This window comes from Cyrtonyx montezumae, unplaced genomic scaffold (genome assembly GCF_038088225.1).
Source record: "Cyrtonyx montezumae isolate F1298 unplaced genomic scaffold, pur_monq_1.0 scaffold_5, whole genome shotgun sequence".
In the NCBI taxonomy this organism is placed as follows: domain Eukaryota; kingdom Metazoa; phylum Chordata; class Aves; order Galliformes; family Odontophoridae; genus Cyrtonyx; species Cyrtonyx montezumae.
The window spans coordinates 7869507-7884384 of NW_027072056.1; the positions used below are offsets into that span (position 1 = coordinate 7869507).

Sequence of the window (14878 nt, forward strand, 5' to 3'; positions counted from 1 at the left end):
TCCAGCATGACAAGCCTGCCCAAGAGGCAGAGCCCCACGCTCTCAGGAGAAGCCCACCTCCACAGGCCAGTCTGCTCACCTCAGACTCAGGCAGGTTTCTGAAAACACAATATTCCTCTTCTGTAACTGCAGTTCTTCTGTTTTGTACCTTCTCAACTCACACATAAAAGCCCTCTTATGAAGAACTGGTTAGTATAATGGAGAAAGAGATTTTATAAGCCCACAGATTGTGAGGTGGATGTGGGATTTAGCTCTGAAGCATCCATCTTCTGCAGTTCTGGTAGCTGAATTTTGTGGCAGCAAAGCGACGAGCCACGTTTTGTAACAACTCTAAAGCCTCACACCCCTCTGCATTTCTGCCATTCCCGTCCCTGAAGGCTGGGAGGATTCATGGTTAGTGCTTGGTCTCTTCTCCCTTGTAGTCCTGGTTCAAAAACATCTGCTAATTGCTTTTGTGCAACTGTGTTGAAAGTCCTCGAACACAGCAGGAGAGCAAGAGCCATCTGGAATAACGAAATTCAAGCCTGAGCATCTCTGATACCAGTAATAAGGTAACAGCTAGCACAGGGGCTCAATTTTCAACCCCCAAGAAGGCTGCAAAGCTGGCTGCTCAAAATGAAACAAAGTGAACCCCACAACCCTTAGACTGAGAAATGAAACCCATTTTGAGTTCAAGTAACTGAGAAAGCAACCAAGGGATCTCCCCAGCCGAGTGTCAGTTTGACGTGTCCCTCAATGCAAAACACCCTTCTGCAGTATGTGTGATTTCCAAAGAAGCCCAACAGATTCTGTTGTCTAGTTCTTGTTAATATTAGTAAGAAATGGGTCCAAATCACCTTGCTGGCTTCTGAGGTACCCACTATGAACATAAACCACAGTAAATGCAAGCTGAGTTCATGGGATGAGTCCTGCAAGTCCAAACAAATCTGAAACCCAGTGAGAACAGGGCTTGAGGTCTGGTGCTCAGAGACACACCTCCTCCACAATGGAGGCTCCTGCTGCCATCACTGATGACTGCATCCTCCCATCCACATAAACCATTTCATCAATTAACACATATACAGCATAAAGCAGGTTAAAACCTGGACTCGAGTCACTCCTTTGAGTAGATAATTGATTTAAAACAGCACGGTATCTAAAGAGCAGAGCTGGGCTTTGTGAGTACAGGATGAGGAGGATGCCAGGCTCACCATCCCGCTGTGCGGTTGCTCAGTGCTGTTCCCATGAACATGCTGCATGGCACGAGAGGTTGGGCAACCACATGAGCCACAGGTATTGCTTTGTCACCTGTGATATTCATGGGAACACTGAGCTGAACACGTCAGTCACAGTGGAGTGGATTTCCTTCCCTACATACCACAGATAGCACAAGGCCCTGGCAGAGGAGTAAACACAAGAGGATGTGGGTGAGCTGAGGTTAAAAGGAACTCAGAAGAGCAGGCAGACCAGCTCCACTCCATCACTGCATGACGCAGAACCTTCTTGATAGAGGCATGTTGGTTCACAACAGGCTGCAGGCAAAACTTAGGAATGCAAACTTCAAAGGAAGAAGTGCAGAGCATTCCTTGGCCTCCAGCAGGAGGACTCCACAACCCTTGCTTCTCAAGGTGACCTCAGTTTAAGACCATACCTACAAGCTGAAGCCATATTCTGCAGATGGTCATAAACATCCCTCATCAGAGACCAGAACACACCGGACAGATGGGACACAAGAGCCATCCTGAGCTCCACTGCTCTGCATCACAACCATCTGGGAATAAACTGATGTGCAGGTCCTCAAAGAGGAAATTATATGGACGCCTTTATACACATACACAAATATTTTAATATAATGGTAACTGAAATGTTATCCATATTCTTAGTACGGCCATTATTAACTAAAAAGATATTTTTTAAATTTTGTAAAAATGACATATTTTACACATCTTCTATTTACAATTGCAATATACTTAAATGTTATAAAACATCCACTCTGACCTTTAAAATATATGTATACTAGGACTTAGTATTAGATATATTATAATTTATAGCAAACTTAGGGTTTGCTGCATAGCTACCTGGAAATCGTATGATCAGCCTGACTCAGTAAAGACTGCTCAAAACCAAAAATGGACAGCAACAATAAAAGACAGGGAATGTGCAAATATTGGGGCAGGCAAAAGATAAAAAAGTCAAGCTTGTGGTTTAAAAAAAAAAACATCACTGTGAAGACTTCCAATAAATTAAAATCATAACATATGCTCTTTTTTTTTTGTTTTGTTTTCTTTTCCTGGCATTGTCCGTGGATCCAATTATTTTTTCAGTATTATTAATCTAAAAAGAAATAAAACCAGAACATCATCATCCCAGGTCCTTCCATGGCTCCCCACGCCTCCGTCAAGCATCGGGGTTGGACGGGGCGGCCGCTGCCGGCGCAGATGAGCTGGTCCTACTGATGACTCGTGAATACGTGCGCTCCATTCCTTGCTGCTTTGCTGAATCCTCCTTGTACACAATCTTGTCATTAAAGAGAAAAGAAGAATAAAAAAGGCAACAGTGAGAGAGATCTGGATATCTTGGTTTTTGTAGTGCTTATTATCTGAACAGAGATTGCCTGATTTTGGGTCATTACACAGAGATGCTAAGGATCTCCCTGCTAGGGAGTCAGAAGTGACCAGAGGCTGCAGCAAGGAGGGGGTACCCTGAGATGAGGGATAAGTGGGGCCTGGGTCAGAGGATTCTCTAGCAGCTCCTCGTTGTGGTACAGACTGCTACCAACTCAGCCCTTGCAGTCCTCAGGGCACTCAAACTCCCCCCGACCTTCTCACATACATGGGCTGTAACAGCAGCCCTGGAGCCAACCTCCTGGGGTGAGAAAAGGCTGAGGCTGCAGGCTGAGTTGCACACCCAGGAAGGAACAGCAGCCAAATCTTGCTTCACCTTGTCCTAGCTGCAGTCTTCAGCAAGGAAGACTTCCCCCCCCCCCCCTAAAAATGCTCCATTTGGCCATAGTTACTTTCTCTGCTTCAATGTGTACTGCCGATTACTGCTTGGTCAGTGGAATGTGGCACAGAAACCTCTCCTGGTGCCATCAACCCTCAGCCAGCCCTGGGCAGCAGCCTAGCCATGCCACGCCTCGTTTATTACTGAGACAAGCATGTTTCTTGGCATCAGGAGGATCCTACTGAGCTGCTTCACTGACCAACCCAATTTAATGGCTATGATCCTAACAACTCATGTTTCAACACACACTAGGAATAATACACCACTCCAGTTGTTTTCTTCTCTTAAAAACACCTCTCTGAGCTTAAGGGAATCATTAGACATGAAACTAAATGAACACAGCACCTACAAAAATCAGCAAGTGAGAAAGCATGTGACATTAAAAGAAAAAAAAAGATGTAAGAAAAATGAACATACCACTTTTGGCTATAGTATTGAGGGAAACGTTAGACAGGGAAGAAGAGAAGCTGTATAAGCAAGGACCATGACAGAGCTGTCAGAAAAGAAGAACAGAACAAAACAAAAGAGAAAAACATATGGTGATGAAAGAGTCACTATCAGCAGGTGAGCAAGCAAAACTCTCTTGATCATGACAATGGGAAAGATGGCAATGCTCAGTGCTGTTGTAAAGGGTACAGTTACAGTACGTACTCAAGCATTCCAACTGCCAAATAAATATTTTGGCTACCATTTACAGTGGGTGATTTGCTGGAGGCAGTACTCTGCTCAGGAGCAGGGGGTTTGTGCATTCCTTGCAAGAGGAATTGAATGTTCCCAAAAAGCCACACCACATGGAAAACTTGTAGGTGCTTACACTCATTAAGTGGGAGGCAGCTTTCAGTATGGACTTACAAAGTCTGCTGATTTTGTTTAAGCAAAAGTCACTTTTGTCATCTGCTGGATCAACCTGGTGTCACATCAACAGTTATGGACAGATTATTTTGTGCTATTTTGTCTCATCACTTGCATGAGACAAACTCTGAGCTCGCTGATACAGGTAATAAAAACAGTGTTCACTGAATGTTTTATGCATGCTGAAACTCACAGACTGCTCACGACTAATTTAAGTTGACCATTCTTTTTCCATTTCTGTGGGGAACATGAAGCACACGATACCATCTGCACACTGAGCAGCCAAAGTAACTTCCACCAGAGACACAAGCAGTGAGCACCAAATGACACCCTTAGTAGAACAGTGGTAAATACTCTTAATGAAAAAATTACAGGAATGTATGAGGTTCTCAAATCTTTCACAAATCTAACCAGTAAGAGAGCACAATTCACACAACACAAACAGAATAGCCTGACCCCCAGGCATGCACGAAGCCCTCAAAGCAATTACACAGGTTTATACCCTGGGAAAAGCCAGCTTCATTCCTCAGTAGGAACAGCAATGAGACAAAAAATCTTGTAAACCATTATTCTCCTCACATGTGAAGATGAAGAACTGGTCTAGTGGGGTGGAATCGGGCACTTGGTGAGATGCCATCACGGATACCAACAGTTAAAGTAACCACACATGAGCTGTGCCTATCAGTGCTATGGGCAACTAGACATACAGTGTAGCTAGGAGGGAATAAATGCTTCTCAGGCACAATCCAAGGTGGCCTGCCCACAGTCATACAGAGGCACAATTAAGCATGCTTTAATTTGAACACAGTGTGCAGAATAGCTTAATTGTTATTTACATTAGAACATAAAACAGTAAGTATCTGCAGACATACAGCTATGGAGTAGTGTGAATTTCAGTTGAGTATTTTGGAATGCACTGCATATAATGCAGCCATGCATGCTAATCCTTCTAGGGTTGCTAAAAGATGAAGTGGAGTTTTTAACAATATATGCATTTTGACTGTATACTTAAAAGTAAAAAATAATAATCACTCTTACTCTGAAAGCTGAATATAAACAAACTACTGACAATACCTTCATTTATAAGTTAGTTCTTAAAAGCAATTTGCTGTTTTAATTAAATATGTCACAGCTGTAGGACAAAGCTGGCTAGCACAGAACAGCAGCTTAACTTATACTCTTCCCATGCCTTTAGACCTCAGTCTGCAGTCCCATGAACATTCAGGTTTTCAATATCCAGCAAGATAGGCAGAAGACAAATCTTTGACAGGCAAGCAAATTCACTAAACATAATACAGACGAATTGAGAAAAAAAAAAAAAAGAGTGGAATTATGTTTTCTCAGCAACTGTTGCACTGCCAGATCTCACTTCTAGAATTCTGCTTTACAGCTTCACCTGTCACTAGAAGAAACAATGAGTTGCTTTCATTTGTCATCATAAAAAGATGAACTAACCTGTTCATTCATAACTGCAGAGAGCTCACTGAGCATATCCCTATAGTGAGACTTCATTTCTCCTTGATATTCAAATTGGTCCTCCTTAATAAGGCGCTCGTTGACATCAAGAGCATGCCCACATGCTTCAGCAAATTGCCTACAAACACAAAACCATAAAGAACAACTATACAAATACTGCAGTAATGAAAAAATATGTACATCACTACTATATCGCTTCCTCTCCTCACACATTATACCTTGCTAGAAATTAATTCCAGAAACCACCCTCAGATCATGAGGAACACTTGACTAATGGGATAGGTTGAAGTTTCAATAAATGTTTTCTTGAGAATGACTTGGAAGATGGGGCCAGTGCAGCTGTGCTTCAATGCGGAGTCATGTCATGTCACTCATACTGTGAAGAAGACAGCAAATCTAAACTTAATGTTTACCTGAAGATTTCCTTCAGAAGCTTAACTTGGTTATCAGGATATCTCTTTGCATTTGTTTCTTCCAGAAAAGCCCGAGCATATGCCATTGGTCCAGCATTTACCTGGGAGAGAAATATACAGCTTAGGTGCATAAAGCAAGTAGATTGCTGCCCATTCTTCTTGTGCTCCAAAGGCCTGGGAACTGGATGGACTCAGGCAACCAAGCTGGTGTGAAGAATATCAGAATCACTCCTCTTCCCACTTGGATGAAACCTGAAGAGTTTTACTGAGATGAAAGGAGCTAAGTCAGCCCTGCACAAACTGCAGAGCTCTGCTGGCCCTCGGAGGCACTCAGCTTGTTAACCATGTAGGAAATCTGTGCATGTGAAGAAATTTCAACTAGGCCACCAGGAATACATGCATGTATCCCCGGTACCAACTCCTCTAATGAAATGACAAAACTAATTCCAAAAAACCCTCTCTTCAAAGCATTTGCAAACTTGGCCACGTGACAAGTTTTGTTCTCAAGTGATACATGATGATCTTGTTAGAAAGGTCTTAATATTTATTTAGAAAAGATTTGACAGAATTAGTTATGTTTGCACATAAATCCAACACTCATCAACATCAATGGGAAGCTTTCTACTGCCATATGTTTTTTGAGCAGGCTCCAACTGCACTGGAAAGCAAGATACAACCTTGTACAAATACAAATAGTAGTACAATCAAGCACAAATACAAAGTAGACAAAACATTTCTGGAAGGATGAAAACCAGGAAAAAATCAGGTGCATCAGAGGGAAAAACAAGAACTAAAAAGGTTGTGTGTCTAATTTTCATTACCTTGACACTGACACTTCCTTGGAGCTTAAGCTGCAGTCGGATCATGTCCACTTCTTCCATGGCACAAAGCTGATTGAGCTCTGAGACCTTTTTGGACATCTCATCAATCGCTACTTCAATGGGGTTCAGCTCTGTGCTGGTTTGACTTATGACTTGAATACGCTTCTTCACATACGGAAACAAGTGGCTGGCTACTCAAAAACAGAAATCCATCAGAGAGGCTCAGCTAACAACATGATAGTATTTAAGAAAGCAAAACAAGTCAGTCAAAGGTTCAGACTGTATTAACTTCGATATTGTTTACACAACAGAGTTTTAATCACTAAGTGAGCAAGAGAATTCAGCATGTCTAAATTGAATTTTTGACAGACCTGGTACTGGAAAAACATTTCCTTCTGAATTCACCACTGTTTGCTACTAAGCTCAATCAGATTCACATGGTAGAAAGCTCTCACCACTCAGATTTCAAAATGTATTAATTCCTTCTTCTGAATTGAAGCACCAAATGATAAACCTGTGATGAACTCCAAACACCTCAAATATCCCATTGAACAAGTTTCAAGTCAGAGGCAGGAGCTTCCAGCTGAGCTGAATTGATTATTACACACCCATAGATGAATCATTATTAAAACACTATCCTTGAAAAAGTGTCAACCGTAGCATTCAACCTAAATATTACCATGGGAGCTGACAGACTAATCAGTAAAGCCTCTTCTTTCCAGTACAGCCATTTCCATGGATCTCAAGAAATCTGGCAGTGCTACAGTATGGGGTATTGTCTGACTTGAGCTGCTTAACCTTCTTCTGATTATCTTACACACTCCCAGACCTAAAATGGCCCTCCTCCATCGAGCATATGGTACCAGGCAGCTCCGAGCTAAATGAGCTCCATCTAACAGGGTGGCTGTCACTCCTTGGACAGCAGGAAACCAAGGACTTGCAGAAATGAAAGGACAAGTAACAACCAGGTATGGCAGTGAGCCAGACTGCAGCCAGACCACACTCAAACTCTGCAACACAGGGGCAGGGCTCTGGAGTAGGGATACCAAGCAGCCATCCAGTACCTTTGCCAGGTGCAAACAACTACCATTAGTCCTTCAGCTGTACCAATAAGCTTTGTTTTCTTCTCAAAATAAAAGCATTTCCATCTGCATAGGAAGGAAGAAGTGAAGCTGTCTGACTTTATCCAAAGGAAAACAGTGTTCCCTTTTTACAGAAAAGTGCTGAGGGGAGGCAGGTGCCAGAGGGAAAGCGGGAGAGAACAGGAGGTCATCAAATTCCCACCTGATACTGAAGATACAGCCAGGCTGAGAGTGCTGGGAGCTGATGCCATCATGTAACAGCCAAAAAGAAATTATTTTGCTGGACAAACAACCCTCTCTGTTTTTGCCAGACGTACCACAATGGCTGTACTTTCAAGTCAGAGTAGCTGCCTGCTTCAGTACAGATCTCAAAACACCTAATGCTGCTCAGGCACTTCAAAAAACCACATACAAGTAATTCTTCCTTTCTTCTTCTCATAAACAAAGCTGTGTCATGTAACAAGGTGCCCCCAGACATGGGTACCTCTTCTCTGACTTGCCAGAACAAAACATTTAGGTGACTACGCCTATACTAAAAGCACCTTTCTTCCCTTTGCCCTTTGGGAAAGTGCACGTATTGAAGTTGGTAGGGAGCAGGACTTTGTCACTCAGGAGCCTTTGCTGTGAACATCAGCCTTGCTACCCACTGCTGTTCAGGAGAGTGATGCTTCTATCTCAGGCAGCTTCTCATGCTCCCAGCCAAAATTCATACAGGTCAGGTTTCAGTAGTAGTTTCACATAGATTTTAGTCATGATAAGGAACTGAATGTCTTCTGTTTAACATGACTCAGTAAGAACAGACATGCACTACTCCCTACATTCCTGCCTGAAAACAGTGATTGTAACCACCGACCTGAAAGCTTACCTCTCACTTTTAAAAATACAGTGTAATGTGTCTTACTTCCATGTGGACAATAGTTCTTATCTAAGACTTACTCTTTACAGCAGAACAAGCACCCTGCCTCGCTTTTAATTTGTTCTGCTTATTATTCAAACAATGATTCTGAGTGCTAAGCTGCCTTCAGCAGAACCCCTCCCAAACCCCATTGTTTTAAGACATTGATAATAAGGAAAAATTAAAAAGCTGACATCTCCACAAATGAAAATGACTTCACCCAAGAGGATCAGGGTTGAACATACTTTGCAAATGAACACACGGAAGAGAATTTATCACTCTGCATAACGTGCTGTCCCCAGTGTCTGCAGAAAAGCTGGCACCCGAACGCACAGTGGGGGCTTAGCTGCCAAAAGCAGGCTGGGGGTGGGGGGGAGCAGCAGCAGACGTACTGGTCAGGATGGTGCGCCTCTTGCACTGCTCTTCCACGCCACCGTGCTTCTTTCCTGAGAGCGTGAAAGGTGTTTCAAACACGAACCGGTTGACGTTGTGATGCATTTCAAAGTCAGTCTTCCTATCTTCTGCTTCCTTCTCCTCAAAGAAAGGCGTGACATACGTGACCTGAATATAGGCATACTTTGGATCCAGGTCTTTGGGGTTAACCTGTTTACACAGCGGCAAACAGAACAAAATTCTGTTAAGCATGACAAACCGCCTAGGTATCCATTATATTTCTTTTATCTGCCATGGTAATAAAAGCAGACTTCCAAATGTAATATTCAGACAACGTATTAATTGAAACACTTCTAACTAAAGACCCATAAGAACAGTGGGACTTTTGATCAAAGGCAATGGCAGACGTGAATGAGAGCAGCCGCTCCTTTACAACAAACATCTGCATGCACATGCTGGCATATGCCCTCCTCCCATAGGCAGTGAAGCACTGCTGTAGCACTGGCATTTCCATACCACGCTTGTCATACTAGAAGGTTAGGTCACACTTAGTTCGCAGTTGTTCACAACACTGCTCACAAAGCATGAACTTGCTCTTCTCCCTTGTGCAGGAATCACATCTTTCACACCTTGTTGGAATCCTGGATGATCTTCACATTATCTATTCCAAACTTGTCTGCATACAGTTTCAGCAGCCTCTGAGAGATCTCAGACAAGCCAGTTAATTTGGGTTCCTTATAGATATACTCTTTTCCTTCCTCTTCTTCAAAAAAACCCTGTTTGGAAAGAAACAGAAGGATTCAGTGAACACAACAGGGAAGGAAGAGCCTAACAAAGTTCTTGCACCGGACACCAAGGCTGCATCTGTACACCCACCAGAGCTTCCTATATGCTACTGACAACACCTAAGTGAAAGGCTCAATTCTCTCCATCCTCATAGACACTGCCCACATGTCTGCAGTTACACTGGCTTGGTACCTCCTAAATTTCCCAGGAATTAACTCATACGTGTATTCCCTTAAGAGATCTAGCTGTTTCAACAGTGACTGTGCCTTCTCTACAATTCTAATGTGTGTATGTAAAAACAAACACACAACAAAAGTCTAAGGAAATAACACCTGGAGTTTTAACATGGTTTCTGTTGTAATGGGTTAAATTACCTACTTGTGAAGCTGTAGTTATCAGACCACAAGTGCAGCAGCTGCCTGCTGGGTGCACAGCCAGGCTGAGATGCTGGTACAGCCCCGACTCTGCAGCGATGGGCAGAGCTGTGGCACAGGGAGCCCCAGTGAGCAGACCTGTGTCTGCTCAGGGCAGCTGAAGAGGAACTCCGGTGGCATCTTGAAAGGTCACGGGGGAATTGCAGCATTTCCAGACACAATTAGCAAATAATTTACTTTAAAATAAATAAATAAATAAGAATTCACATAGACCTTAGCAAAATAAGCTCAATCTTGTTAGGGCCATTTACTTATTGCACCAGCTGCACTTGGCAGAGCTTTAACAAAGGCTCTACTGAAGAACTGAACAAGAACCCAAGAGATTTCAGAAGTGCTGGCCTCAGAAGATTAATGTAGCACTGTATCACACACAGGTGAGACACAGCTGCTATGCAATGAGCATGTATATCAAACACCAGGGAGCAGTGATCCAGCTGCACAAAAAGCAGCAGCTGACCCATTAACAAGGACTGGATTCATCCCAGCACCCTGAGCAGCACTGGCCCTCCCTCTAACATTTCATATGCTGATGATGAAATTTGGCAGTGTTAAATGTTGCAGCTGTACCCCTTTCACCATAAGGCAAAGAGACCCAGAGGAAAATACCTGAAGCTGCAGGGATAAGGAAGAAAAGAAAGACAGTATTAATGACATCAGACCCTAGGCCCTTTAAACTTAACATGATGTAGCTTGGGCAGCTAATTCTATGACACGCTCTGGCAGATTGTGATCTGTTGAAAAACAGAGGAGCACAAGCGAACAAAGTCAGGAGAAATCTCCAAAATCTCTGTGGCAGGTACTCATGTAAGAAAAAACAGTCCTTTCATGCTGAAATGGTCACTAAGATGATAGACTAGGCAAGTTTTACAAAAACTTACAAACTTGTGATGAACTAGCTGTAAATTCTGAGCTTTGTTTAGCAGGGATTAACAAATATCTGCGGCTCCTCCTCCAGTAAGGACAAGGGACAAGAAACCACCTGTGCTCATCTGACAAGTGCCAAGAGCACTGTGGGCATGACTGAAACAAATGACTAATAGCAGCACCAGCAGCTTGTCTGATAGTATCTTAATTAGTCTCACCATGACCTTCTAACACTGCGCCATTTTTAACAATATTAATCAATTAATCTCTGTAGGCATTGGGAAGAGCTACACAGGTAATTAGAGACCCAATCTAGAGCTCAAAAGCTGACACCATATCAACATTTACTGAGCTGTCACTTTCTATTGATGCCACTAAGGAAGGGTGTGCAGGATCATAGCCTGGTTTCTGATCTTGTTTCCACTGAAGAAAGACCACTTAACGTGAAAACTGCTGAAAGCCTCATTAGTTTCTTGCAACCATACTCAATCACACTGCTGGGATTGCTTCCATCAGAAAACATCCGCTCACTGTTACTGTTCAATGCTTTTAACAAAAAACAACAAAGCAAACACCAAAACTACAACAAAAACAACAATCCCTGTTTTCCAAATTAATCACATATCAGCTAGAACATTGCTTATCCTCTTATCTTAGATGGTGTTCTGTGCACATTCACGTGCTGCAGGACAGTATTAACATGCAAGGACCAAATCTCTGTGCTGATGCTGCACAGCACACTAGGATGATATTTGTGCTAATGGTGTAGCTCAGGGGAAAAAAAAAAAAAAAAAAAGAAGAGATGAAGAATAAAAAGCAATAGATACCTCCCCAAAATAAAAGAAACAGCTAACAAACTGTCTCATCTCTAACATAGAAGACAGCATTTAAGCACATATTCCCTGCAGTATTTCAGCGGACAGAAGTTAATTGTGAGCTATAAATAATCATGTCTGGCATATGCTCTATGTCTGTCTAAGACTATTGAAAGCAAGATTAAATACTTTTTAGGAGCCAAATATCCTCCAATTTAAGGATTTTAAAACATTAAGCAGCCAGGGTCACACTGTCAATGCATATCCTCAGACTATTTGCATGCTGACTGTTTTTGCCCTTCATCTTTACAGATGAAAATTACTGATAGGAGCAGCTGAATGTAAGTGAAGGGAGGACAAACTCATGGTGATGGATTTCCTCCACATTCTGTTGTGCTGTGACCCTGAAAATCAGTGTGGGAGTGCTGGAAGGGCTCTTCTACCTCTTGCTCTTCTACCCCTGCAGGTGCAGCCCTTGAAGCTCACAGTACATTTCCTCCCTGCTCATAGCAGGCATGCTGTGTTGAGGCCTTCTGCATTAAGATGATCTTTACACAGGCCAAACACACACTGGTGGAAAATGAGATTGCTGCTTATGTGGGCTAAAGAAGGCCAATGCTCCAACCCCATACCTACAGTAAACACACCCCCATTGCAAAGAGAGAGGGAAATCCCTCAACAACTCACTTCCTTAGCACCAGAGATGGCCTAGCCCTCACTAAGATGTTCTCACATGGAGCAGCACTTCTACAGCCAACATAGGTTGAGATTTAGTATTTAGAGGCCCCTTCCCTACCTGCATCAGGTGGGTAGTGCCAGGATCACCTCCTGTGCTAAGCAGGCTTGTGCACATTTTGGTAAGAAGCTGTTACAGCTGTTTTATTAGCAAACTTGGAAAAGATCATCCTGTGATCTTCAGACATAAAACTGCAGCCATCTTACTGCTATGAAAGCCTGCCCTCCAACTACCAGAACCAGTAGTTAACTTGCACAGAAGGGAGAAGAGAACCTCAGCTTTACCCTCAGCTCACTGCACTGAATCACACCTTGAATATTTTTTGCTTATAAGCACAATATGAGTTTTCAGCTATCCAACATACTTATCAGATCTGATGTATACACATATAAAATTCAAGAAAGATCTTGACTTCTCGAAACATTCGTCTGTGAATAAAATCATAAGCCCTGACTCATAGCTAGTGTGGCCACTTGGTGGTGCAATGAGATGCTATCACCAAAGGCCCTAATAGACTGTACAGCTTTAAACAGCAGCTGCATTGAGATCTGGCTCTCTGAACTGGTGAACAGAACTCTCCGGTGGAGACACGACAGGCATGGAGGCCTGCAAACAGTTCTGGCAATAGAAGAAACACAGGGCTCCACACCTTTCCACCTGTACAGTCATCATGGAAGCAAATGGCACAAGGGACAAAAGGGCTGACAAACACAGAAAGGAAACCTTCTGCAGGGAAAAAATGTGCAGTATGTGGGAGTGCACAATTCTCTCTCCATCCTCTATGCAGTCAATCCCTATCTGTAATTCCTACACCTCATGTGGCGCTTCGTGTTGGTACACCTTCCTTAAATGGTTTTGCACACTGAGTGCTATTATCCTTGGTAAATGAGGCACCAGTAATGTTGATGGGAATAATCTACCTTTAATTATTTGCACTGCGCCATATGCTTTAGTCACTATGTCTCTGCAAGGAGCAGTACAGAGCAGTCCCACTTTCTGCCACATAAAATCTCATCTGCAAAAGGAAATGAAGAAGCTGTGCTTGTTTGCGTTTAGAGCTCAGTATCCATGTGCACCAGGGAATAAACTGAGCAACACACAGCTATGAAAAAGTCATATGCTTTCAAACACTAAAGCTGTTTAAATGAAGTTGCCCTAGTGGCACTGGCAGCTGAAAGCCATTGCACTGTAACAGAGATGTTAACCCACTTGAGCAGAACTGCTGCAGCTAATTTACCCACTTAGATGGAGCTTTACTACATGAGCCTGGCTGCTCGAGGGGGGACAGCACAGGGGCAGCCCCAGCAAGGAGCTGCAAGCAAAGAGTCCTATTTGCTCTTCCACTGTCCCCAGTTTGAGGAAGGGCATAAGTTAAAATGCTACTCTTCCTCAGGTACAGCAGCTTGCTTTCCTCCATTTGGCAAGTTCACTTTTGCTGATCTGTAGGGAGAGTCAGGACTCATCACCACCCTCTGAATCCCAAAATTGCTCACTCCAAACAAGAGAGTGTGGGGCTTGTGGTTGCCCCTTGCCCAGGGTGCTCAATTACTCCTGCCACCAAACACAGATGGACAACAGCCTTCACTCTGGAGCTGCTGCACAGGCCAGGAAAGCAATCTTGCATTCAAACAGCGTTAGTGTGACACTGAGTTTTTCAGCACAGAAAGAAGGGGTCCAATCCTGCACCCAGTGAAGCTGAGAGGGAAACTGTCACTGAGGTGAGGTGACAGCATTGAGCCCCACAGTGCACACACAACATAGTGACAGATACAGCTTTGTAGTTCAGGTAACTGAACAAACAAAAATTAGTGTGCAAGATGCCATAATGAATGGAACAACGTTATTTTATCTGCCACAAACTAAAGAACTGAGAGTGCGGGAAAGTTAATGTTAAGTACAGGGAAGGATGGAAGACGTGAGGAGAATTAAAGAAAACATGCAAAAGAGCTAGACTTACCACAGCCTGAATAAGATCAAAAGGAGAAAAGAGCAAATTTCTGCATTAAAATCTAGTTAGCAAACAGAATGATTCACATCAATCTGTTGTTTACACACCTTGTTTTAAAGTATTGATTGCATGCTTGTCAAAAACAGGTCTTAAAAGAGCATGCTGAATTTCTATACTGGTTTGTAGTGGAAGAAAGCACAAAGTAATGCTTTGACAATGCTGAAGCACAACAAAGGGAATAAAACTATTCTAGATTATATTGCAAAGAATCAGAGGTGGCCTGAAAGCAGAAGCCAGGCAGGGAGATACAGAGCAAAACATCTACTGCATACCGCTCTGCTTTAAGCTCTAAGAAAAGAGAAGGCCATATAAGAAAGATGT

The 14878-nt window shown here is 43.0% G+C and overlaps 1 protein-coding gene across 3 annotated transcripts in view; it reads right to left on the reverse strand.

Moving 5' to 3' along the window:
- Nucleotides 1-2190: 2190 nt before the first annotated feature.
- The window catches only part of DOCK10 (dedicator of cytokinesis 10), a 114291-nt gene continuing 101603 nt past the window's right edge, over nt 2191-14878 (reverse strand). For all 3 annotated transcript variants that reach the window (XM_065748332.1, XM_065748334.1, XM_065748333.1), the window contains exons 51-56: nt 9544-9690; nt 8914-9124; nt 6545-6735; nt 5724-5824; nt 5290-5428; nt 2191-2496 (exon numbers count right to left, since the gene is read on the reverse strand). In XM_065748332.1, the coding sequence (XP_065604404.1) occupies nt 2377-2496; nt 5290-5428; nt 5724-5824; nt 6545-6735; nt 8914-9124; nt 9544-9690 (909 nt within the window). In that variant the 3' untranslated portion in view covers nt 2191-2376. The remainder of the gene's footprint in view (nt 2497-5289; nt 5429-5723; nt 5825-6544; nt 6736-8913; nt 9125-9543; nt 9691-14878) is intronic.